Raw genomic sequence first — 27,766 nt, 5'->3', positions numbered from 1 at the left:
GAGGGGCACCTGTTCCAAAATATATGATAAGTTTAGCATATAGTTTGAATCTGAATTTTAAAAAAACGTGGGAAAGATAGGAAGCAGAGAAATGGAACAGCAATAATAAAATCACAGTTCTCTATCCTATGAGAATATGAGTTTCAATTTATGTACATAGACATAGGTTACCTAATGTAACACATATGTAATGTGTATACATAGCAGCTTAAACCAATATGTAGGATGTAGCAGCAGGTACCTGCTACTCACCTCATTAAAATACATAAATGACCAGTGTAAATGAATGTGTGAGTAAGGTGGAAATAAGCTAAGTTCGTTCTTCAAATACGCACAGGTCTACAATAAATCAAGTTAACCATTGGATAATGCAATATCTAAGGTCCAAAGTTTGCCTGGTGATTGTTATAGAGCTTTTACAGAGATAGCTCATGAGTGTCCTAAATGGCACACAAACTAGAAATTTGATCTGGTTGAACAGTGCTATACCAGATGCAACTCAATGGGCCTACATCAAGAGCTCAATTTGGGCTAAGGTAATAATTCCAGCACATAGCCAAATATCTGGCTTTTATAATGCAGTACATCCTGCCATACCATAACCAGTATCTTTTTTGCAGACTGAAGCCAGGATCATATTGTTTAGTTCAAACTAGAATACTCACTGACTCAGTTTTTGAATGATCAGTTCACATATACGCAAATATTTCTGATCCTATGGATCTATATTTCAACTAAATATAATTCAGGCTTTAAAACAACTGTTATTAATGGGCCGCACTTAGCATGGCACATGCACTATATTGGTTTTTTCACCATCAGCATGTCCAAAAAGCATTGTTATTGTTTATTCGTTCCGTCGTTTCCGACTCTTCGTGACCGCATGGACCAGCCCACGCCAGAGCTCCCTCTAGGCTGTCGCCACCAATATAATACAGCACTTATTTTGCGAAACTGTTTTACTGAGGGTGAATAAACAATGCAATTTGTATGCATTATTTTGCAGGAAAGCTCCTCTTAATGTTTGATAGTGCTTGGCTAAGTAATAACCATTGTCTTAATGAGGGTAAAAGAAGAAAGGGGGTGCATATATGGTGCTTAAAGTCAGATTTTTCATCCCTGCAGCCTATATCTCATGCAAGCACAAAAACAACCCACTGTCTTCTCTGGGAACTGGCCAAGTATGCAGGATGAAATCAATCTCTGCAGGGAGAGGATTTATGGTTTGGTCATCAAACATAGTCATGTTGGCAGAGGCAGTTAAACAGGCTGGACTTTTGGTGATCCTGCTTAATGACCAATTTATTGTGTGGGCTAGAATGGAATGGAGGAAGAAATGGGTTCTGTCCATTTGTTTCTAATGTCTAAGTGACTTGTTCTTACTTTGCTTGAACTTCTGGGGCAGGGAGGACAGTTGCCACCAGTTCACATTCAATGATAATTGTCAAATTTTATTGGTGGTTAGTTTTTGAAAGAGACATGTTTCATTTTGGGGCCAATCCCCAAATTTTGAAATTGAAATTTTGAAATAGTAAAATATTATTGTGGGGCTCCCCTTTAGTCAAGTACAGGCTGAGATTTAGTAAGTCCTTTAAAAGGCTGAAACATTCTATAAGGCATTAGAGAATCATAGAGTTGGAAGAAACCAGAAGGGCCATCCAATCCAACCCCATTCTTCCATGCAAGTATATACAGTCAAACACCCCCAATAGATGGCCATTCAGCCTCTGTTTAAAAACCTCTGGAGCAGTGGTTCTCAACCTGTGGGTCCCCAAGCCTACAACTCACAGAAATCCCAGCCAGTTTACCAGCTGTTAGGATTTCTGGGAGTTGAAGACCAAAATATCTGGGGACCCACAGGTTGAGAACCACTGCTCTAGAGGAGGAGACTCCGCCACATTCAAGGAACATATTCATGCTAAGGCTTCAACTTTGTAATGAACTATGACTGCAACTTTACAAGTATTGCAAGATGAAACAACACATCATTGATATCCTGGCTGCATGTGGTTGTTGCAGCTTGGCGGGGACGAGAGATGGCAGGACTTTCTCCAGATCCCTTGGATAATCCCTTGGATAATCAATTCTAGGTCTCTTCATTACATGAAAGGAATTGGGGAATCACACACATGTGCACTGATTATAGTTTGGGGGCGGGGAGAGAGAAAATAGAACATGTGGGACATTGGCAGGATATATCCAAACGTATCTCCCTCTACGAACCATCAAGGACCTTAAGAACGTCTGGAGAGACCCTGCTCTCGATCCTACTGCCTTCACAGTTGCATTTGGTGGGGATGAGAGACAGGGCCTTCTCCGTGGTGGCCCCTTGGCTGTGGAACTCCCTCCCTAATGAGATCAGATCCGCCCTCTCCCTCCTGACCTCCTGGAAGAAACTCAGATCCTGGATGTGGGATCAAGAATTTGCAGAATAGACTGATTGCTGGGAAAAACAAAATTTTAATGGACAACAATGGACTGTTTTTAGGATGACTATTTGAACTGGCAAACGGTTTTAATGCAATATATATTTGTAATTGTCTTAATTTGTACTAACTTATTTTATGCTATGTTTTATTTTGTGTTGGGATTGAATAGTGCCTGTTGATAGCCATCCTGACTCCTTCTTCAGAGGTTGAGAAGGATAGGAAATAGATGTTCCTAATTAATTAATTAATTAATTAATATTCTGCCATGGTATCATGAGATCATATAGGTAAACTGGTAATTGCAATTACACACAGGGAAATAAAGGAAGCAATAATTGAGTGCACACAAGCGGTGATAGTATGGGGATGGAAAGACAAATCAAAGTGGATAGTACAAAAAATTGTATCAATTGTCTCAGAGGCGGCTGAAGCAATAGGCAAGACACATTCGCGTATAGCGTGAATCCCCAATGGACTCTCTTGAGGCACTCCTGCACATACACACAGCAGGTTTTATTTTTCAGTGATTGGTTTGGGGAGGGGGGGTAAATACTGTTGCTTACACTTGAAAATTACCTAGGGCCAGCCCTGGGTGGTCTCTCATCTAAGTAATAGAATCCTAGACTTGGAAGAGACCCCGTGGGCCATCCAGTCCAACTCACTGCCAAGAAACAGGAGAATCGCATTCAAAGCACTCCCTACAGATGGCTATCCAGCCTCTGTTTAAAAGCCTCCAAAGAAAGAACCTCCACCACACTCTGGGGCAAAGAGTTCTACTGGGCAGACTCTGTTTAGCTTTCAAGATCAAACATGAACTGGTCCATTTAGGGCAGTAGTTCTCAACCTGTGGGTCCTCAGATGTTTTGGCCTTCAGCTCCCAGAAATCCTAACAGCTGGTAAACTGACTGTGATTTCTGGGAGTTGTAGGCCAAAACAACAGGGGACCCACAGGTTGAGAAACTCTGGTTTAGGGTATTTGAGTTTGGGTTGTTGTAGGTTTTTTGGGCTGTATGGACATGTTCTAGAAGCATTCTTTCCTGACGTTTCACCTGCATCTATGGCAGGCATCTTCAGAGGTTGTGAGATCTGTTGGAAACTAGGAAAATTAGGTTTGTATATCGGTTGAAAATCCAGGGTGGGGGAAAGAACTCTTGTCTGTTGGAGGTCAGTGTGAATGTTTCCATTAGTCACCTTAATTAGCATTTGATGGCCTGACAGTTTTTAGGTCTGCCTTGTTACTGGCTGGGGAAATTCTTTGTTGAGAGGTGACTAGCTGTTCCTGGTTGTTTTTTCTCTGGAGTTCCCCTGTGTTTGAGTTTTGTTCTTTATTTACTGTTATAATTTTAGTGTTTTTTAAATACTGGTAGCCATATTTTCATCATTTCCATTATTTCTTCCTTTCTGTTGAAATTGTTCATATGCTTGTGGATTTCAATGGCTTCTCTGTTTAGCCTGACATGGTGGTTGTTAGAGTGGTTTCTTTTGCAGTATTGAGCTTTAAGTGCTTGCAGGATAACTCCCTGTCCTTGCTGGGATGTTTCCATTTTTTAAAATAGGGGGAAATATTAGCTTTCCCTTCTATCTGATTTGCGCCCCAAGGAAATGAATACACCAGCACTCCTTTTATATTTGTCCCCCGCTGAATTAAACCAGTTATGAATGCTGTGTTGGCTATCAATACTCCTCCTTTCAGGACTAAAAATATGAACATGATGTCAACATTTCATGCTGGAAATCCTATTCCAAAAAAACTGACATCTTAATTAGTGAATAATTTAGGCTAAATGTTCTCTGTGGTTGTAAAGAAAATAAGCTGCCACAATATTTGTTGCCTGGCTGCTTAAATTTTAATTAAATCAATACCCCTGAGAGGCAAAACCTGCTGTCATTAATTTCAGTAAGCCATGCTCCAAAAACTAATAACATAACGATTTTTTTATTAAAACATAGGCTTTATTGCATCGGGTACAGATACAAGTTGACATCTCATAAAATAAATTACCTGTGTCACTCAGGTGCTTTGAAAAACAGCCATATCCAGAAAGGTGGCCATGTCAGTCTCTTGCAGTGAAAACAAAATTAAATCTCGTGATCATTTAAAAGAATAACAAATTGGTTGTGGCATGTGCTTTTGTGGACTTTCTTTAAGATGACGCAACATTTTGTGTTACTTCTTTAAAGTACTTGTGTTTTTTTCTCATGTGGGTTGAAATGTCATAAATACACACATATATACAAATATTCTAGGACAGGCAGGCTGGGGGCTTCTGGGAGCTGTAGTAGGCTGCTAGGCATTGTCGGAGTTGAAGTCCAAAACACCTGGAGGGCCAAAGTTTGCCCATACCTGTTCTAGGAGATAAAATTTCGACTGTTAGCCAGAGTTCAGAAGAGTTATTTTGGGGATTACAGCTTCCAGAATCCCCAACCAGCATGGACAGTAGCCAAGATCTGTTTTTAACTATGATAACAAAATGTGACCACTTCATTGCACCAATGCATCTTTTATTATCTATTCTGAGGGACAGGCTGTGTGTAACAAACATCACCTCTATTCAGCTTTATGCATTTCTGGAAGTGTTATTGGAAACGGAATGGAGAACTATGTGGCCCTTCTGCCCAATTCATCAAGGGGTGTATCTACACTGTAGAATTAATGCAGTTTGATACCACTTGAACTACCGTGGCTGAATACTGTGGGATCCTGGGAGTTGTAATTTGGTGAGGCACCAGCACTATTCGTTAGAGAAGCCTAAAGACCTTGTAAAACTACAGTTCCCATGTTTCCATTGCATTGTGTCACAGTAATTGAAGTGGGATCAAACTGTATTGATTCTACAACGTAGATGCACCCAAATTAATTCCTATCATAAGAAGAGGTTGTAGTTAAATCCAAAACCACAATTATAATAATTGCTGTGTGTTTTCAAGTCATTTCCAACTTATGGTGACTGTAAGGCGACTCTATCATATGGTTTTCTTGGCAAGATTAGTTCAAAGCAGGTCTGGCTTTGCCTTCCTCTCAGGCTGAGAGAGTGTGACTTGCTTAAAGTCACCCAGTGGATTTCAAGTCTGAGCAGAAATTCAAATCCTGGTCTCTAGAGTCGTCATCTAACACTGAAATTAACTTCCAATTTTCTCAGTCATCAGGCATTTATTTCCAGATAGGTAAGGAAAAGGTAAAGGTTTTCCTTTGATATTAAGTCCAGTCGTGTCTGGCTCTGGAGGTTGGTGCTCATCTCCATTTCTAAGCCTAAGAGCCGGCATTGTCCGTAGACACCTCCAACGTCATGTAGCTGGCATGACTGCATGGAGTGCTTTTACCTTCTCGCCAGAGCGGTACTTATTGATCTACTCACATTTGCATGTTTTCGAACTGCTAGTTTGCCAGATATTTCCAGATATTTATTCATTAAAAACTGTTATTTGTCTTCTCACCTATCTTCCCAGGTGTTGCTGCTTTGGACTCTGGTGTTTCTGGAAAGATCGGCTTGCGGGCAGTTGTGTACTACTTTGTCACTACAGTGCTTGCTGTGATCCTAGGTAATAAGATGTTATATTATCATTAAATTGCTTTGCACCCTAAAATTATGGGTATTTTTAATTTGTTTGGCAATTAGAAATAAATAGCTATTTCTTACCAAGTCTAGACTCCTAAAGTATGAAAACAAAATTAGGTTAAAGTGTGGTTGTAAACACTTACACCCACAGACATTCCTAATTGACCAGATTTTTAAAAAAAAAATTTTGCCATATATTACATTTGCAGTGTGCCAGTTCATATACCTACAGAATTTCCTAGGATTGATCTAGGATTGCTTGTATAGTAGAGAACTAACAATATCTGCTCCTCTTCCCATTAACCTTAAGGAGGAGAGCTTATCATAATATGTAGAAATGTTCTTTCATTGGAATTTTTGTATACAATCCACAGCAATGAGCACATTTACAAATAAGCATTTCAAAAATAAGGGGGGGGGGATATGTTCTGTGGAGACTACATACGGCCAGAATGGCTCTTTCCTTGCGGTCCTTCTGGCAGCAGGCTAAAACGATTTCATTCAGAAAGGTTTTTGAAACAGAATGTTTTTAAAGAACGGTAGAGGTTTTTAAAATTGTGTCAGAAGCGACTTGAGATTACTCCAAGTCGCTTCTGGTGTGAGAGGATTGGCCATCTACAAAGATGCTGCCCAGGGGGTGCTTGGATATGTTTCCATCTCTCATGTCCCTGCATGAAAAGCTGGAGCTGACAGACGGGAGCTCACCCTGTCTTGCAGATTCGAACCGCTGACCTTCAGGTCAGCAGTTCAGGCAGCACAACAGTTTAACCCATTGCACCACCGTGGCTCCTGGTCAAAGGGGTTCCTCATTGTTTTGGTGAACTGTTTTAACAGCTTTATTTACCTATTTAAATTATATTTTTAACTGAATTGTTTTAATAGCTTTGAATACTCTTTTAGTCAGTTTAAAGGATTTTAACTGTTAATAATACCATTGATGTTTAATTCTATTTTAATGTTTGTATATTTTTGGATTTATACTGTTTTAATATTTGCCTTTCATATGGTTTTAAGTGTATTACTTTTGTGAGTTGCTTTGGGTCTCAGTCCTGAGAAAAAGTGGGGATTATTGTTATTACTGATGATGATAATGACGGTGATGACTAGGGAGCTTTAGAGCCTATTTCCTTCTGCTCATCAAGCACACAAAATGCCTTATGAGCCTCTTCTATTGTTCTTCAGTCCAGAGTCAACTATAGTCTGCGGTTATGTGATGACTTCATATCATTACATGGGTTTTTGGAAAAGCCAAGCCCTGATCCTAAAGAAGATATCAGAGCATGGAAATATTGCTGCTTTGACATACAGCTCCAGTAATATCACTTTGTGGAACTGTATACCAAAAGAATAATGTTTCTAAGCTCTAGGCATATTTGTTTCTTGGTTTTTAAATGCTTTATGCAAGCTTTCCACTCTCCAAAACAGAATTTTTCTCAATTTGCAGGGATTGTACTAGTTGTGACAATCAAACCTGGAGTATCCCAGAAAGCTGATGATATCGATAGGATGGGCAGCACACCCGACGTGTCTACAGTGGATGCAATGCTAGACTTGGTTAGGTGAGCACTTGAAATAATCAGTGTTATCCATGGTTAAGAACTTATTTCCCCTGTCCCATTCTAGCAAATTCACCGCTAAAGTTAATGATACCTTTTTGACACTGGACTGGAAGAGCTGCATGTCTTAAATTGGACAGAGGTAATTTCTTCATATTGAGTTCCTGTTCACAGTGGAACAATTTATTGCCTTTCTGCCTGCTATATTTTTACAAATCCTTCTGTCTACCTCTTACTTCCCTGTGCCACAGCCTCCAGGCCTTTTCAACCTGTGGCCCTCCAGGTGTTTGGACCTCCAACTCCCAGAAGCCCTTGCCAACTTGTTCAGCAGTCAGGAATTCTGGGAGCTGAAATCCACATCACCTGGATGGCTGCAGGTTGAAGACTCCTAGATCCATTCAGAATGGTTTCCTAACCTTTATTGGAATACTAGCTGTCCCCTGTCATGCGTTGCTGTGGCCCAGTCTGGTGATTTGGAAAATAAAGTAATGAGAAAGTGTTGGTTTCTAATATATGTAATTCCTTTATGCTTGTGAGTAAACAGTATTTCTTGTTGTTTCTTTGTCAGTGTTGATGTGGAGAGTGTCTGGTTTGCCTACTCTGGAATATGCAACATATCATAGTCCTTCTTGAAGGGTCTCTTTCAAATCTATGATACTATATCTCTGTGTGTGAGAGAGAATCATATCTATCTATCTATATTTATGACTGGATGGCTCTTTGACAGGAGGGCTTTGATTACATTTTCTTGCCCTGGTGAAGAGAATTGGACTGGATGGCCTTAAGTATTTTCTGTTGGTCATGGGAAGTTTGCCCCATTTCTGTCATTTGTGAGTTTCAGAATGCTCTTTAATTGTAGTGAACTATAAATCCCAGTAACTACAAATCCCAAATGTCAAGGTCTATTTCCTCCAAACTCCATCTGTGTTCATATTTAGGCATATGGAATTTTTGTGTCAAGTTTGGTCCAGATCCATCATTGTTTGAGTCCACAGTGCTCTCTGGATGTAGGTGAACTACAACTCCCAAACTCAAGGTCAATGCCCACCAAACCCTCCCAGTGTGTTCTGTTGGTCATGGAAGTCCTGTATGCCATTTTTGGTTGAATTCCATCATTGGTGGAGTTCAGAATGCTCTTTGATTGTAAGGTAAGGTAAGGTAGTCCCCTGACATTAAGTCCAGTCATGTCTGACTCTGGGGTGTGGTGCTCATCTCCATTTCTAAGCCGAAGAGCCAGCGTTGTCCGCAGACACCTCCAAGGTCATGTGGCCAGCATGGAAGTCCTGTATGCCATGTTTGGTTGAATTCCATCATTAGTGTTCAGAATGCTCTTTCATTGTAGGTGAACTATAAATCCCAGCAACTACAACTCCCAAATGTCAAGGTCTATTTCCCTTAAACTCCATCTGTGTTCATATTTGGGCATATGGAATATTTGTGCCAAGTTTTGTCCAGATCCATCATTGTTTGAGTCCACAGTGCTCTCTGGATGTGGGTGAACTATAATTCCCGAACTCAAGGTCAATGTCCACCAAACCCTTCCAGTTTTTTCTGTTGGTCATGGGAGCCCTGTGTGCTAAGTTTGGCCCAATTCCATCATTGGTGGAGTTCAGAATGCTCTTTGATTGTAGGTAAACTATAAATCCCAGCAACAACAATTCCCAAATGACAAAATCAAATTTTTTTTTGAGTGGAGGACATAAATTGGACTGTTAGGTGTCTTGTGTCCAAATTTGGTGTCAATTCCCCCAGTGGTTTTTGAGTTCTGATGGTAGCACAAACTAACATTACATTTTTATTTATATAGATTTCCAAGGGGTTGTGTGTGAGTGTGAAAAATGGTACAATAAATTCCAGTGTTGCTGTTTTAAAGAAATGCTAGCAGATATTTCAGAAACAGGGTTGTCTTGGCAGATTAAGGGAACATTATTTGCCCAAGGTTGCGGAATGGGTATCTATGGTTGAGCTGAAATGTGGACCTTGGGATCCCAAAGTCTTAGCCCAACCCTTAGACCAGGTGTAGGTTGTTAGGAATTGTGGAAGCCGGATTCTCAATCACCTGGAGGGTCGAAGTTTGCCCATGTCTGCCTTAGACCATTGACAATGCTGTCTCATTCAAGATAGGATATATATTTTTAGGAGAAAGGTTATTTTTATGCATGCCAGTTGCTTTCTTGAACATGCTTTGCATTATAACAGTGGGCTATCTCTACATCCCTTTGCAGGAATATGTTCCCAGAAAACATTGTGCAGGCCTGTTTTCAACAGGTGAGTTCAATTATGGCCATTTTGAATAAGTACTTTGTCCTTTTTTCCAGTATCTCTAAAAGCGATTCTGTATTACTTAGACTGTAAATATTAGATACTGTTTTTGGAAAAGTGCTATAGAAATAACTTTCTTGTCCATGACAACATCAAAAGAAGCCATGCCTTGGGAAGTCTGACTTGGCCACGGTGGTCCACGCCCTTGTCACATCCCAATTAGATTACTGCAATGTGCTCTACGTGGGGCTGCCTTTGAGGACTGTCCAGAAGCTTTAACTAGTCCAATGGGCAGCAGCAAGATTGCTCACCGGAGGTACATACAAGGGGCACACCATCCCCCGTTATGTCAGCTCCACTGGCTGCCAATTCACTACCAAGCACAATTCAAAGTGCTGGCTTTGGCCTATAAAGTCCTAAATGCTTCCGATACATTACTTGTCTGAATTACTCCCTCAGTGACCTACCTTAGAGATTAAGATCATCGGGAGAGGCCCTACTCTCGATCCCACCACCCTCGCAAGCATGGCTGGTGGGAACGAGACACAGGGCCTTTTCGGTGGTGGCCCCCTGGCTGTGGAACACCCTCCCTAATGAAATCAGATTGGCCCCCTCCCTCCTATCCTTTAGGAAAAAAATTAAAACATGGTTGTGGGACCAAGCATTCATGCCGCAGATGCAGCGATAATAATGAGAATGGTTTATTGGACTGACAAGTGATGGACCTGGATTACGGATTAAACTTGCGTTATTTTAATTGGATGTTTCATATTTGATATTTTAACTATTTTAAAACTATTTAATTATCTTTGTTAACTATTTTTAAAATGTGAATTGTTTTTATAATTATCTTTGTTTGGGCATCTAATGGTTGCCAGTTGTAAGGCCACCCTTAGTCCCCCTCCGGGGGTGAGAAGGACGGGACATAAATGTACGAAATAAATATAAATAAATATTTTCACCAGCAGAGGTTTTTTTTTGTTTTTTTTTTGTTTTGTATATTTGCTGTGTAGAAACAGAGAAGAGTTTGAACACTGATGAATAGATAATGTGATCAGTTCCTTGGAATGTCCTGCTTGAATTGTATCTTAATTTTTCAGAAGAAATGTCACAATTTTTGTCAGATTATTGCTTTTCTTCAAACTGCCTACATATCCAGTGTTTTACAGATTTACTTAAGAATAGTTAGTCATCCTGAATGACTAAGAGCTGATTGCTTTCTTAGCAGGATTATGCCGCTCTTCCTTAAGATATTTTTGGACTGCCAGTTGGAGAATCTCTCTTTCTTGACTATTTTGACAAGGGTTTGGTCAGAGTTGCCATTTAGTAACATCTGGAGGGCTACATGTTGCCCACCTCAATCTGTGCACCGTGTTTTCAACCTGTGCAAAGGGAATCTAGGTTTGGTTTGGTTTGGCTTGGTTTTAGTTCAGGCCCATACAAGTGAGTGCATGAAGTTCAGATTACTTTATAGTTTCCTCTCCTTGTTTAATCTCTGTGTATAAAAACATAATAAATTACTTTTCTGAATCTTCCAAAGAGGAAAAATCCTAAATTCATTGCAAAGCAGAATGTGAAACAAGAGGAGTTGAAGTTCTCCAGCTAGTATTCAAATCAGAACATGGATTAGCTCTAATTCCAATATTTTATTCAGAAGTTTCTAATGCCTGTTCTTCTTTGACTTGATTATAATTCCAAGTTTCCTGGCAGTGATTTTCCCACAAAAACTAATTTCCAGTCTGCTATCAGGTGGCAGATTGTCCAGACAGAACAGGTGTAGGATAGCCAAATGCATCTAGAACAAAAATCATTTCAGTATTGAAAAAATGCATTTGTGGTTACATAACAGTTTATGGTCATTTTCTATCACTTGTAATAGTTTTTACTGTATTAAATATGGGATTTGCAGTTTTTGTTACTATTTTATAACCTTTTGCAGTCTGCACCTGTTTACAAGCCCTTATTAAATGTCTTAAATCCTAAAGTTAGATTTAACGTAGGTGTTTTTCAGTCTCTTGTTTCATCACAATGTCTGCTTAACTTTCAGTATAAGACCAAACGTGTAGAACTACCTGCCACAGATGGGGGTGGCAAAAATGGCACTCTCCCCACACCATTCCCATCCGTAGTGCCAACAGAGACTTCACAGGTATGGATACTGCTGTGTATCGTAGGAAATGACATTGTTTTGTTGCTGAAATTATATAAATAGGTCTGGTGAAACAATACCTATAATTGTAGATATCATAGTTTGTGAAAGAAAGCCAAAGTGATCTACAGAGACCCATCCAATCCTCTTTAGAGCATTTATGCTCTATTCTCACCAAATGGAGTTTGCATTCACCCAGACAGTAACATAACAAATTAAACAGCAAGCAAACTGCAAACAGATTTAATCTGCTATAATTTCCTAAAGAAGAATAAATATGCTTACGTTTGATGTCAACATAATGCACCTCTGTTAACTGGTGATCTTTTCCCTTCCACTCTCAATCTGCAGAACAAAACCCAAGAGTATCGAATAGTGGGCGTGTATTCCGATGGTATTAATGTGCTCGGCTTGATAGTATTTTGCCTTGTCTTTGGAATTGTTATCGGGAAAATGGGAGAAAAGGGACAAGTGCTGGTGGACTTTTTCAATGCACTAAACGATGCCACAATGTACATAGTTCAGATTATAATGTGGTAAGTACAATAATATCTTCTTAATTGGCTCTCTTACATTGTTTATATTGATTTGTTTATTTTTATTTATTTAATGAATATTAAAGGTTGGCTAGAAACTAGTTGGGTAGTAACAAATGAGTAATGTAGAGTTACACACTTGTGGCTGTTTCATACTGATGATCTGTGTGTGGTTCCTAGTTTCGGAGTTACATAGTGACTGTGAAAGTCCTGCATTTTACACTTACCAAGAAGTAGCCACTAAAGTCAGAGAGGCTCTGTTCCTCTGTCCTTTAGTAAGCAATCAACTAATATTCTCATCTTTTCTTGTGTGAGCTGTCTCTGACACAAGGATAAACTGTAATGGGTTCCTGCTTCTGTTTGTCTTACTAGAAATCACTCACATGAGTAGATGGAAACATCAGTCAGGAACTTTCTAAGTGACAGGGGGACAGACCCCTGTCAACTGCAACAACTGCTTCAGAGTAAGGGAGTGTGGGAGTGATCAGGATGGGATTCACTATATAGCACCGTAACTATGGTATTTACATAAAACCATGACATGATTCTGACTATATTAGAAATAAAGTTTGGTATGTTTTGATGTTTTTTTAGTCATTGAGATTACAGAAAGGTTTCAATCATTTTTACATCTTAGTATAAAATAAGGCAGCTTTTAAATAGGTTATTGTGTGATTTCCAGGGTGTATAGCCATGTTCTAGCAGTGTTTTCTCCTGATGTTTCACCTGTATCTGTGACTGGCATCTTCAGAGGATGCCCGGACAGTTTAGGAACTACACAACACCCCAGTTATTCCAGATGTGAAAGCCTTCCACAGTATACAGCTTTTAAATAATTCAATTATTGTGTGAAGAAATAAGTTCAGGCAATTCCTTTCTAAACTTTGAGATATTGTCAAAGAACCTTATGCAAATTTATTGTTAAAATATTACTGTAGTTAAGCCTATTAAATAACAATAAGTATGGAATCCCAAAATCAGTATCTTGGGAATATGGTCTGTTTATTCAATTAGTATTCAGACTCTCCCTCAAATGTGAAATGGGGATACGAATATATGTCAACATGATTTGTCTTTGATTAATAATATTTAAGTGCAAATTGCCATGGAATAATCCTCACGTTGTTTTGTGCATTGCAGGTATATGCCGGTGGGTATTTTATTTTTGATTGCTGGAAAGATAATAGAAGTTGAAGACTGGGAAATCTTTCGCAAATTGGGTCTTTATATGGCTACTGTGCTAAGTGGGTATGTCATCCATTAAACAACAATTTAAAAGATTGTTTTGTATTAATTTTAAGTGATGTGTACAGTAAATCAATTTTTCTATATCTGAGTGCAGAAGGAATTCTAATTTTACAGACGTTATGCATCAGAGACAACAAAAATAGTCATCTACTTTTAAAATTTCTATCATATTTTCTCAAGAAATGTAGAGGAAAAGAGACTCCATGTTCAGCATTCCATTCATTTTACTTTTTAAGCTAATAATGAGATATAGATAATGACTCACATCATGTTAGATAGTAATAAGATAAAGCTACAACCTTATCCATTACATATTCATATTTAAGATCATGGCACCATTGCCAGGAAGCTGCAGTGTGATGAGCAGAAATGGGGTCGCTCTGATGTCTTACTTCAACTCATCACACCATGGATCTCTGATGTGTGGGACTGAATGTGCCATCCTACACATCCTTCACTGCCCTGCTTGCAAGCTCTCTTTACTTGGTACAGCTGCCTAGCTTTTAAAGTCGATCTTAAGGAGTCTCATCAGGAGACAGAGTGCAGCTACTACAACATCATAGCTGTGTTCCATGCAAGATCTTGCCAATATCTTGTAAAGAATGAAGAGAATCCTTGGTTACTCCCCATTCAAAAAAATCACCAGACCTCTAGAAGAGTTCTTTCGAACCTTTACCAAGAGCTTATTTTTTCAAAGATCTTATCATAATCTGCAAAACCCAAATGTGCACACAGTGTGTTGCCTCAACATGGCGGTGTCTGGAAAAGAAAAAGTGTTCAAGTCTCAAGTTTACCACTGATTATATGTATAGTATAGTCTTATGACCATTGTCTGTAACCCTTAGAAAAGCCTCATATAATCAACCATCATCTCCCTGTTATGGAGGCACGATGCCACAATGGGCTAAACCCTTGTGCCATCTGAACTGCTGACCTGAAGACCTGAAGGTTGGCGGTTCAAATCCATGAGACAGAGTGAGCTCCCGTCTGTCAGTCCCAGCTTTCCATTCGTGGACATGAGAGAAGCCTCCTGCAGGATGGTAACACATCTGGGCGTCCCCTGGGCAACATTTTTATAGACAGCTGATTCTCTCACACCAGAAGTGACTTGCAGTATATTCTCAATTTGCTTCTGACACAGTTTTAAAAAATTTCCCTGGTACAGTAATTTAGGAAGGAATCATGAAATAATATCCATATATACACATAATTTGGATACAGACAAACTGTGTATATATGGATATGAGGAGAGGCAGGTTGTTGCTGTTGTTGCTGCTGTTGTTGTTATTTCACCCTTCTTTTTTCAAGCAAGGTTGCTTGAGGGAAAGAGTTAACATGGGAAATACTAACTTCATTCCTTCATGCCCTCCCACAAAGAAGTACAAGGATTTAGCTTGAATTATTTGCCTTTTTAAATACATAATTAAGACCTAAGGCCACTCTAGTGAGTGGAATGGCTAACATGAGATTTGAACTCTCTGCAGAAATACTATATCATCATGATTGTGATCTGTAATAGGATATAGCACTGGAAGTCAAAGAGGAAGGCTTGACTAATTCTAGAATAGTTTATCTGAACTACTTCTCTCACTGTTGTTCTATTGATTGTTAGGTAATATCTGATTTTCTTTCCTGTAGGCTTGCAATCCATTCTGTTATAGTTCTCCCACTAATATACTTAATCATAGTCCGGAAGAATCCGTATAAGTTTGCCATGGGAATGGCTCAGGCACTTTTGACAGCACTCATGATTTCCTCAAGGTAAGACTAATCAAGGTAAGACTTGTATGCAGAACACATCATGCGATGTGCGGGGCTGGATGAATGCAAAGCTGGGGTGAAAATTGCTGGAAGAAACATTAACAACCTCAGATATGCAGATGACACCACTCTGATGGCCGAAAGCGAGGAGGAGCTGAGGAGCCTTCTAATCAAGGTGAAAGAAGAAAGCGCAAAAGCCGGGTTGCAGCTAAACATAAAAAAAACCAAGATTATGGCAACAAGAATGATTGACAACTGGAAAATAGAGGGAGAAACCGTGGAGGCCGTGACAGACTGTATTTCTAGGTGCAAAGATTACTGCAGATGCAGACTGTAGCCAGGAAATCAGAAGACGTTTACTTCTTGGGAGGAGAGCAATGTCCAGTCTCGACAAAATAGTGAAGAGTAGAGACATCAGACTGGCAACAAAGATCCGCCTAGTCAAAGCCATGGTATTCCCTGTAGTCACCTATAGATGTGAGAGCTGGACCTTAGGGAAGACTGAGCGAAGGAAGATAGATGCTTTTGAGCTGTGGTGTTGGTGGAAAGTTCTGAGAGTGCCTTGGACTGCGAGAAGATCCAACCAGTCCATCCTCCAGGAAATAAAGCCCGACTGCTCACTGGAGGGAAGGATACTAGAGACAAAGTTGAAGTACTTTGGCCACATCATGAGGAGACAGGAAAGCCTAGAGAAGACAATTATGCTGGGGAAAGTGGAAGGCAAAAGGAAGAGGGGCCGACCAAGGGCAAGATGGATGGATGGCATCCTTGAAGCGACTGGACTGACCTTGAAGGAGCTGGGGGTGGTGACGGCCGACAGGGAGCTCTGGCGTGGGCTGGTCCATGAGGTCACGAAGAGTCGGAGACGACTGAACGAATGAACAACAACAAAAGACTAATCCAATTGAAGCACCAGATCCTTTCTGATCTTGAAAGCTAAGCCTGGACAGCTCTAATTAGCATTTGGATGGGAGACCTTCAGTGCATACCAGATGCTGCAGGCTATATTTCAGAGGAAGGAACTAAGAAAGCCACCCCTGAGCATTTCTTACCTAGGAAAACCACATGAAATTCATGGGCTACCATAAACCGACAGGTGTCTTGAAGGCACAGAGACTTGCACACAAATCTAATTCCTTCTTTTTTGTTAATTTCTTTAAATTAAAAGATAAATGGATACTAAAGGAAGCAATATTGATTCATAGTTTTCTATATTCTGCCATTTTTATAGATAAGCTTTCCATCTTGATTCCCGTGGAATGTAGTTCCATCACAGACTTAGTTTACACAAGTAGTAAAATTAACAGGTATTTGGTGAGTATGTTTATTTAGTGTGTTTCTCAAAGTCTTTTATTTATTTTTCCCTCAATGTATGTGATCCAGTTCAGCTACTTTACCTGTCACCTTCCGCTGTGCAGAAGAAAACAACCGTGTTGACAAGAGAATTACCCGATTTGTTTTACCAGTTGGAGCTACAATCAACATGGACGGTACTGCACTATATGAAGCAGTAGCCGCTGTTTTCATTGCACAGCTTAATGACTTAGTACTAGATATTGGCCAGATTGTGACCGTCAGGTAAGACTTGCGCTTTGCCAAACTTTTCATTTACATGTTGTTTGGGTTTTTTTTAAGCAATTAGCTGCTTTGTCATTCATAATGCTTAATACACGCAAAGGTGAGCCAGCTGGAAAACCTTCAGTCTTGCTAAAAATAGAATTGCATTCAGGGAATATCAATCATTGCACTCCCCCTCAAGAGGTAAATCAGCAATGTAGGCAGATAAGGAATGAAGTATCTGATGCATACAAATCCTTTGGGTTTTGATAGCCTTGCGTTCAATCCATTGGCTCCAGTTCCTTCGATGCATTGCAGGTGAAAGTGTCATTGAATAATTGCTGCTGTCACCTGATTAACTGTACAAGCAGCAGCGGTATCCATATTTGGGCGCCATGCCACCTTTGATAGCCAAGATCCAAGATGTTTACATTGCAAACTGGTCAACATTCCAGACTGTTCCTCAGAAGGAGATAAAAGAGGGGGAGACAAGGCAGTCAGTGGTATAAGGGGCTGTTTACATTACAGTGCTGCAGTAAAGTAGAAATGGTTGCTTTCATAGCAATCTCTGCGGTTTTAAACCAGGCAAGAGCCTCACCTTAACTTCCTTCCTGTATCTTAACAGGCTTGTTTAGCAAGCAGCCTTCAGCAATGTAAACAGTCATCTATGCTTGCATCTACACTGTAGAATCAATGCAGTTTGGCACCATTTTAATTGCTGTAGCTCAATGCTATGGACTCTTGGGAGTTCTTTAGCTTTCTCTGTTTTGCCTTCATGTCTGCCCTAAAAATGATTCTAGAAAATGCATAGATGAATAAGGCATCAAGGTGGCATGTATCTGAGAAATTTACACCATCCCCAAATGTGATAATTTTGCAAACATTGAGCAGGTGGCATTCTCTGCAGAATAAAGAACATGTAACTTTCAGAAGTATTTCCTTGACAGCATCACTCTGACCAAAGCAGAAACATTTCTAATGCTCTTTTGCTGTTGTTGTTGGATGCAGTGTAACAGCAACTGCGGCCAGCGTTGGAGCCGCGGGAGTGCCCCAGGCGGGACTAGTGACCATGGTGATTGTCCTGAGTGCGGTTGGGCTTCCTGCTGAAGATGTTACCCTCATCATAGCCGTGGATTGGCTCCTGTAAGTTTCTCACTCTGAACCTATCTCTTGATTTTGCAGTATGCCAGTATTTGCCATGAACCTATTAACCGCCCTGAGTATCTCCGGGGAGACAGGGCAGGGTATAAATTAAGATTGTTGTGGTTGTTGTTGTTATCTTGATAGGCTATTTCTCTCAAAAATGGTAACACAAGGGTAAGCAAATTGTAGCCAAAGGTCTGCTTCTACAACTTTTGATCTCTGCCAAATATTGGAGGAGAAGGGATGCAGTGTTGCAACTGGGTATTTTGCTGGATTTTTAGGGGTATTTTCCTAGCTCCTCTAATATGACTTTGTGGTATGCTTCTATTAATTGCTGGCCATAGAGTCATGTTGGAAGACGTAGTGATGTTTAGAGAGGTGCTATGCTTCTACTAGATGTCAACCATTGAGTCACAATGGAGGTCCTAGAAATGTAGAGATGCGTTCTCTATAGGCATTTCCTAGGTCCTCTAATGTGACTTAATGCTATGCTTCTGCTGACAGTAATTCATTCAATAGGATTTGAAATTGACTGTGATTTTTGTTAATCATAATAAGTCCAGGAACATCTATCTCTGAGGATATGGGGAATCACACCATATTAAAATTTATACAACCTCTACCCACAGCTATTCTCAACAGTGAAGATCCTATAGTTAGTTTGAGAATGATACTGATTACATTGAGCATATGTTCACCTAGCACATGGAAGGCTTTACTGAATGAAAAAAAAACTATTTCTTATCAGTATGTTTCTGAACATATTTCATCTTGAAGGCACAAGTTGAGATATTTCATGGCTATGTTAACATTTCCTTGGCACTCAGTTGTCTATATTAACAAGTGGCACACTAAGGTTTTTGCTCCACAGTTCCAAATAGGAAATTTACATAGATCAAGCTGAACATCCCCATGTGATAATAAATTAATTCACTGTTAAACTGCCTTTGACAAATCCCCCTATGAAATGTAGATGTGTAGTTGCAATCTCACCTCCTACAGTTGTATTTACAAGGTAGAGTTCCTTCTGCAAGAAGCAAAAGCATTGCATTGACATACACTGGAAACGGCACCATATATCACTTGGCAGATTCATCTCTCCATGGTGTCATGTTGCTTACAGGTTTTTCACTTGCAACTCAAAAGTATAACACAGCCCAATTAAAAAAATGATGTCTTGATTTTTAGGCCTGTTCCTGGGGTTATTTGGGGCATTGGATAGAATGCATCAGCTCTAGTTTATTAGATATGGTTATCATGGTTTTCTATGGGTGAGCAGATGGTGACAGGTATATGGCTTATGCTCTATATCTCAAAAACTACAGCTGATCTAGTGCCATCTTTAGAATCAGCAGTTCAGATATACCCAGAAACAGGTCTAACGTTTGAGGCACCAAAATGTGTGTTGGCCAGTGTAATCTTTCAACTTGCAGAAAGTAGCTAATTTGCAACCACTTGGACTGGGCAAGGTTTATACAACTTGCTTTGCATGTGAAAAAAATGGTATCTGGCATTTCGCTTGGAACATCTGTCTTTGCCAATAGCCTTATATGTGTGCAAAATCGAACTGAGTATCTTCAAAACTTTCATATTCACCTGGAGCTGCTGTGGCATTGCAGTGCATAGGCATTAAAGGCACAGTGGTGGCTAGTGATATGACTGATGCTCCATGGCCTGGACCACAGGGAACACCTATATGCATTAAGGCACTCTATATATCCAGACACCATATAGGAAGTGTAGAAGCAGGAAAGGAACACCCCGTGTGCATCAGAAATGCCTGAACAGTACTGTTGCTCTGATGAACATCTTCATAAATCACTAACAGGGATTTGGTGTCTTTCAACTATGCTTTTCTTTCTGGTGTGGATAAATTTGAAATAGAATTTCTGGATTTGAATCCAGACCAACTTCCCTGACCAACCCAAACTGTTTACTCTGTAGGGATCGATTCAGAACCATGGTGAATGTTCTTGGCGACGCCTTTGGGACGGGAATTGTGGAGAAGCTCTCCAGAGAAGAACTGGAGCAGATGGACGTCACCTCGGAAGTCAACATAGCGAACCCCTTTGCCTTGGAAACCAACACGCCTGACAGTGAGGAAACAGAGACCAAGAAATCCTATGTGAATGGAGCTTTTGCCATAGATAAATCTGACACTATCTCATTCACCCAAACATCACAGTTCTGAAGCTGACTGATGGACGCGGGGCCTACATTTGATCAAAGGACATGGGAAGCCCCACTTTCAACCATGTTCTGGGTCCCTCGCACTTCTGGCCCCATATGCTGTGCTTTCTCTTCTGCCTTGTATTCAAGCTGGCACACAAAGGGAAGACATGCATTTCTCTGTCTCTCAGCCCTCCCCACCCATCTCTTCAGCTGCAACAACCCAAAGAACACAGCCATTTTGCTCCTGTTGCGCAAGCTACCAGTGTTTTATATGTCTCCACAACTGGGAACATGGATGCCCTTTCTCCTCAATCGTATTCAACATGTTCAAAGCTGTGGAGATTTCTATAAAGCAGAAATATAGGCACACCCTGGGCATAGAGAACATAAATAAGCACACAGAGAACACAGCATTTGGGGACCCACCATTGGTGAAACCACACACCATAATAAACTGAGATTACCCAGCCTCTTCTGACATCAACCAACTCTGAAGGACATCGTCATATATGAAATTATTTAGCAGGCGAAGAGGCTAAGTGAGCTCCTTTGAATATGAGGATCCTAGATTTTCCCTCAGTTCTTGAGTTTTTCAAGCATTTGGCAATTGTGGGCAGACTTATGAAAAAGATACACTGTAAAAATATGTATTTCTTAAAAGTTGTATCATATTCCAGAGGATTCAAGGTGTCTGCTTGCAATGAGCATGCTCATCCATTGGGACAGTGAATGGAAGGATATGCTGTTTTCAGAAGCATAACTCTTGTTTTCCATCCATGGATTTTTTAATGCTGTCACTTTTTTTATTTTACTTCATCTAGGACATTTCCCCATAAATGTACTATGTGCCAGAAGATTAATTAGTGTAGCTCATTGGCAAATAAGAAGATGAGAAATTCCCTGCAATAAGTGTTAATTTTTCAAAGAGAGTGTATGTGCTTTTAAAGCAAATGATTATGAAAAATGGAAGTTATAAAAAGCTTCATTATTACGATTTTCCCTATGATAAATTATATCAAGGAAACAGCAGTATGTCAGATACTGTGACTGAACAATTTTGCTGCAGCTGGAAATCATGAAAGCTTTGCTTTCTTCATTTATCTATCACTCTTCATCTGGAACATCTTGAAATCTGCTAGTATTTATTAACTCTAGGAAAAAATAAAATAGAGGATGAAACCCAGTGTTTGCAAAGCATACATCCATTCACACAATAGGCTTTTCCTACCACTTTGTGGTGGCAAAAATATGAATCCTCAGACAAAGAAATAAACTTTTTAGTCAAAGGGACCTCTGATTATCCGCCAGTTCCAATATATCTATCCCTGTATTGTACATGTTCATAGTATAATGATGACATAATTCTCAAATTGGTGATGTGAGTTTGGTTTCTTTGTCAAAACATTCCATAACGTTCAGCATTTCATCTGATACTTGCATACTGTTTAAATATTCCTCAACCAAAAATATACTTTTCTTTTACCTTCCAAAATTCTTGTTTGCCATCTCACTTATAACACAAACTGAACTTCAGAAAACACCTTTTTCTGTAAATAAGCTTGTGCTAAACTGGAAAAAAGCACTTAATTACTATTAAAACCATAAAAATTATGTAGGATTAGACAAAGTCAGTGTTACACTTTTTCTATTCAATATATAAGCCAGGATATGTGCCAAAGAACTAAAGGGAAAATGCATAAAGCAGATGTTTTGATAAATTGCACCTTAATTTGAAACTGAGACATAATACTGTATGTACGTAAATATGATGAGTTATAAATGCAGAGTGCACAAAAATGTAAATGTTGATATATGTTTATATAAAATGAAGGAGTGTACAGTGTAAATCAGTCCTTTATCTTGGGCACAATATTTTTTTTTTAAAATACATTTGTACAGCTTTGCTATTGCCAGAGAAGAAGAAAAATGTCCCAAATCATCAGTGTTTGGCCTCTGATTTGCATTTCTCCTTTTTGTAAGCTGTCCCTTCATCACTGTTCATATGAAGCCAGGATAAGTCTTCAACTTATTCTAGCTTCATATCTGTGTGTAGATTGCATCAGGGTACAGGTTCATCATATGGGCTTTATGTTCAGCTGCTAAAATTAAGGAAGATGAATGACAGAGTTTTAATCCATTGCGCCCCCAGTAACACAGTGGATTAAATCCTTGTTCTGGCAGGACTGCTGACTGACAGGTCGGCGGATTAAATCTGGGGAGAGCGAGTTGAGCTCTCTCTGTCAGCTCCAGCCCCCCATATAGTGACATGAGAAAAGCCTCCCACAAGGATGGTAAAACATCAAACATCCAGGCGTACCCTGGACAACATCCTTGCAGAGGGCCAATTCTCTCACACCAGAAGCAACTTGCAGTTTCTGAAGTCACTCCTGGCATGGAAAAAAAATCCAGAGTAGGACTGTAAAACTCAACATAATCTATTATTGTCAATTTTATTATAATGAACTCATTTGTGTTGCAGCGAATGCTGATCTCTAAACAGTGATGGACTGACTAGCCTTGCAGCTTATGCCACAGACCTGAAAGAGAACCACTTTGAAAAAGGAGGCTCAGGTTGACTTCTTCAAATCTGCTTTGGCTGTAGCAAACCCAAGCAATCGAGTGTAAAGCTCTCAGTGCTAGGTGTGTAAGGAACAGCAGCAGTCTTGTAGTGTCCATTTTACTATTGGGTTGATTGTTTTAGGTGTAGTTACGTTTCTGTGAACTGCTGGGGGGAGGTTCCTATGGGAAACAAAAGGCAACATAGAAGTTAAATCAATAATACTGCTATATCTGTTATTCTTCTAGATTTCTCATGGTTATGCCCATGTGGAATAAATCGTGTACAGCAGCATGAGCTATGATCAGCACGTATTTTCATTCTTCCTACTACTTGAGGTACTACAAAAGTATATGCAGTGGGTCACACGTCTACATTGGCTCTGTTCTAAAGAAGCATGCAGCAAGACCCGTGTACCCGCCGTTATTATTATTCCTTTCCTCAACAGCAGCATCCCAGGGGTGTAATGGAAACTGCTGCCTTTTGGAGCAAAACAGCTCCCACGGAGAGGGCAGGAAGCTCAGGTGCTTGAGCATAAGCACAATGCAGGTGCATGCGGGGGCTCCCTGAAATAACTGGAAAAAACACTTTCAGATTACTGATTAATGCTCCAACCTTGGCCAGAAATCAAATACATGGGATCTGATCCCAAGTCTTCAGAGAAATGTATGCAGAGACAAATGTGCAATTATCATTCATCTCCACTGGAGATGGTTTTATTACATATTATTTCAAGCAGTATCGTATTTGTCATTTACGCACAAAGACCTGCAGAGTCGAGCTATGAATTTTCCACTGGGAACAGAGTGTATCTATAGTTTGGCATTTAGTTATCCCCTTGATAGCTAAGATGTATTAATAGTTCTATTCAAAACATTAAAAGCATATCCCGTTTGTGTACATATAGCCTGATTTATTTCTAATACAAAGACTATTTTTATTAGAATAGTGCATGTCATAGGTCGCTGGGACATATTCCAGAGCGAACTGAAACAAATAAGACTTGGGTCAGAACTGACCAACTATTTAATTTAGCACTATGCTGATCATTGATATATATATTTTTAATTGGTACGTTTACTCAGTTACAGTTATATTCCGTTTACATACCTGCAACCTTACAGTGTTTAGCAAACATAATGTTTGCTCAAGATTACACAGATTACACTGTGGTTTATTTGGGTTGTAAAACTCTCTTCCTTTGGCATGCTGCAAGGACATTTTCAATGTTTTCAACTAACTATAATTTGTCATTTTAGTCAAAGGGAAGTCAATGTATTGTCGAAGGCTTTCATGGCCGAAATCGCTGGGTTGTTGTAGGTTTTTTGGGTTGTATGGCCATGTTCTAGAAGCATTCTCTCCTGACATCAGGAGAAAATGCTTCTAGAACATGGCCGTACAACCCGAAAAACTTACAACAACCCAAAGGGAAGTCATAGGGAGGAGGGAGCAAGCTTGTTTTCTGCTGCCCTGGAGATTAGGACATGGAACAATGGTTTCAAACTATAGGAAAGGAGATTCCACCTGAACCTGAGGAAGAACTTCCTGTGAGAGCTGTTCAGTGGTGAAACTCTCTGCCCTGGAGTGTGGTGGGGGCTCCTTCTTTGGAGGCTTTTAAACAGAGGCTGGGTGGCCAACTGTCAGGGGTACTTTGAATGCAATTTTCCTGCTTCTTGGCAGGGAGTTAGATTGGATGGCCCACAAGGTCTCTTCCAACTCTAGGATTCTAGGATTCTATGAAACTTGGACTTAGTTTTAATGAAAGTCTATCCTTGGGCCTGCAAGCTTTGTTGGAATACAGTTCCATCAACCCATAATAGCCTGTGGTTATAGATGATAGGAACTAGCCTGACTGGGTAAGCCAGCATGATCCAGTCATTTGAACGTTGGACTCCAGAAGACCAGGGTTCAAATCCCTCTTCAGCTATGAAAGTGCACTGGGAACCTTGGACAAGTCTCATTTGAAGAGACTAACAGGACAAAACTCTTGCTGAGAAACCCCTGTGATAGCTCGCTGTAAGTTGAAATAATAAAAAATGGAGGCTTATAAAAACACAACCATTTCATAATTTTTGTAGGATTGTTGCTTTTGTTGGATCACTGGTATCCAGAATCAAAAATCATGGTTTGAAATAGGCCTGATCAGACTAACTACAGACAAAAGCCCATATGCCTCTTGCTGCCTCATCTCCTAACATCGCCATACAGTGGCTGATGGGGGACAAGGGAGCAGTTAAGAAGCATGTACTGTAGTTATGTCTTTGTAGCCAAAAGTATAACGACTGCTGGGGGATCCTGTTGATTTAGCATTGCCTTTGAACACAACCTGTATAACTCCTACTGTATCATTCTCATCTTTCCCACCCCACTCTTAGTCATGTCAGGAGGAGGGAGATAGCAAGAAATGAATGGGTTTTGAGAGGGTGAGGTTTATTGCATGAAGCAAGTTGTAAATTACTCCTTTTACAACAACTAGAAAAAGATATACACTAACAGTACACTATATGTGTACATTAAAATGATCCCAGCTGACAATGATGATGATGATGATGATGATGATGATGATGATGATGATGATGATGATGTTTATTTATACCCCACTTTTTCTCTCCATAAGAATACTCATAGCGGCTTACATTAAAAGCATTTCACTACAATTTGAAATCTACAAATATATAAACATTAAAAACATTTACTGTTTGTATCTGAACTCCTACATTTCTAGAACAGGCAACATGCATTTTTGAACTAAAGTTCAGACTGCCACCTGGGAAAACTCCTGAAGGAGACATGCCAAGAATGGGTGCAGTAGGACCCCAAATACTAGTACACACCCAACTCTTATGCAGCCAGTTTATGTAAACATATGCCTTGAGCATCTATGTGTGTATGCATTTTCTCCTTCTCTTCTACTCAGAGCCATTGGTACAGCCACTGTGGGGGGGAGGGGTGTGCATACAGGGATTAAAATTCTTCCTCACCTCTTCCAACAACTGCTAACACCTGAATTGAAGCGACGGTGTGGCTTTGCATTATATTAAGGACCAAGAAGTAGTTGTGATCAATGAGCTTGCTAAGTCTTGGTTCCTTCTTCATCGCGTCTTAGAATCATAGAGGTTGAAGAGACCTTGTGTGCCATCCAGTCCAACCCCCTGCCAAGAAGCAGGAAAACTGCATTCAAAGCACCCCCAACAGATGACCATCCAGTCTGTTTAAAAGCCACCAAAGAAGGAGACTCCACCGAAAGTCTTGTATACAAGTTGCAAGTCTTGTATACTTGCATCAAGAAGACAGTATACTCCTAAAGCTATCTTTCAGGTCTGAAATCCACTTGTCTCCCCATCAGGAAGCACCTAACACCATATACCTCCTTCTCCTCCTTTTAGTCACAGAGCCTTCCATGGCAATCTCTCTGCTTTCTGGGGTCCATGACCACTGGACCATTTTCAAGTCTGCAGTCACTGCTGGAATCAACCTTGTAGCTCCAAACAATTCTATAGTCCTATTCTGTCTGTCATGTTCCTCTCAATGTTTTTAGATCAGTGGTTCCCAACCTGCAGTCCATGGACCACCAGTGGTCTGCAAAAACTAAAATATGGTTCACGGCCTCACCATTACTACACAGTTGCATCGAAACCCTCTTATATTACTGAGGCTTATTAAATATGGTTTTCTGTGGCAAGCAGATACCGACTGCTGTATGGCATATGTTCTGTATCAGAAAATAGAGCAGATGATGTGCTCTATCCACTATAATTTTCTGAATCAGCACCCCAAATAACAGAACTGACCAAAAACTGATTTGTAACCCTTTCGGTACTAATGTTGGAGAGTGGTTCCTGGTCAAAGTGGTCCCTGGTCAAGCCATCCCTGGTTAAAAAAAGGTTGGGAACCACTGTTTTAGATACGAAAGGGCATACTCTTATGGAAGAGGGATAGGCAACATTCTTTCTAATGAGAATGCCTCCTTCTACATTTGGTAATCATGGTATCCCACCACCACCACCCCATCTATCCTAAAATTTGTCTTGGCCGAGTATTCAAAATCTTTCCTGCTAAAAGACTTCTTTAATTAAATGCTGGGTGAGATAAAATGGTTTATGTAGTCCTGTGGTTCCCGACCTTTTACCCTCCAAATATTTTCAAAAACTGCGGGGACTGGAGCTTCCCTGAATTGAAATCTAAAATGTCTGCAACCAGTGATCTAGGCCAACAGCTGCTTCCAGATAGCACTCAGAGCCAAAAAAAAAAAAAAAGAGAGAGAGAGAGAGAGAGAGAGAGAGAGAGAGGGAACTGCTCCTTCTAGTCATTGCTTTTCAGCAATTTGTATTCAGTGATATACAGCCTTGAACATGGAGGATCCAGAGAGTATAACAGTGATGTCCAGTACTTTGTCTTACCAGCTTTCTAAAGGCATCAATGAGTAGCCACCATCCAGAGTTAATTCCATAGATTTGATGTGCATTCTGTGAAGAACTACTTTTTTATCCATTTTTAATATACACTGTCAGGAATAGGCAATCCCAAATTCTTAAAATTATTTTTGTGAATCTATCATGACTTGCTGGGAGGAATGACTATTTTTTTTTTTTTTTGCAATAAACAAAGTCTTTAAACATAAGAGTATGGATTTTTTAGGGGAAACTGGATGGTTCACATGTAACAAAATGTTCCAACAGGAAACTGTTACAAGCCAACCTCAATAATAAAAGTGGGCGTATGATTGATAGTTTCTATTTGTTCCTTGATATGGCTGTTTGCAATCAATAAACCATGAAACAATAATGTCACATCTCACAATATTCAGAGACAGACTGAAGGGTGACAGCAGTAGCCTAA

General features: G+C 40.0%; 1 protein-coding gene across 1 annotated transcript in view; it reads left to right on the top strand.

Moving 5' to 3' along the window:
• The window catches only part of SLC1A1 (solute carrier family 1 member 1), a 63,800-nt gene extending 40,576 nt beyond the window's left edge, over positions 1–23,224 (top strand). The window contains exons 3-12 of the mRNA XM_060762274.2: positions 5,877–5,969; positions 7,431–7,545; positions 9,768–9,810; positions 11,852–11,953; positions 12,305–12,489; positions 13,630–13,737; positions 15,376–15,498; positions 16,882–17,076; positions 18,064–18,198; positions 20,143–23,224. Of these exons, the coding sequence (XP_060618257.2) occupies positions 5,877–5,969; positions 7,431–7,545; positions 9,768–9,810; positions 11,852–11,953; positions 12,305–12,489; positions 13,630–13,737; positions 15,376–15,498; positions 16,882–17,076; positions 18,064–18,198; positions 20,143–20,389 (1,346 nt within the window). The 3' untranslated portion in view covers positions 20,390–23,224. The remainder of the gene's footprint in view (positions 1–5,876; positions 5,970–7,430; positions 7,546–9,767; positions 9,811–11,851; positions 11,954–12,304; positions 12,490–13,629; positions 13,738–15,375; positions 15,499–16,881; positions 17,077–18,063; positions 18,199–20,142) is intronic.
• Positions 23,225–27,766: the final 4,542 nt, after the last annotated feature.

The sequence above is a fragment of the Anolis sagrei genome, chromosome 2, assembly GCF_037176765.1.
Source record: "Anolis sagrei isolate rAnoSag1 chromosome 2, rAnoSag1.mat, whole genome shotgun sequence".
NCBI lineage: Eukaryota > Metazoa > Chordata > Lepidosauria > Squamata > Dactyloidae > Anolis > Anolis sagrei.
Note: the sequence above shows the minus strand (reverse complement) of the source record. Positions and strands in the feature narration are given on the sequence as shown.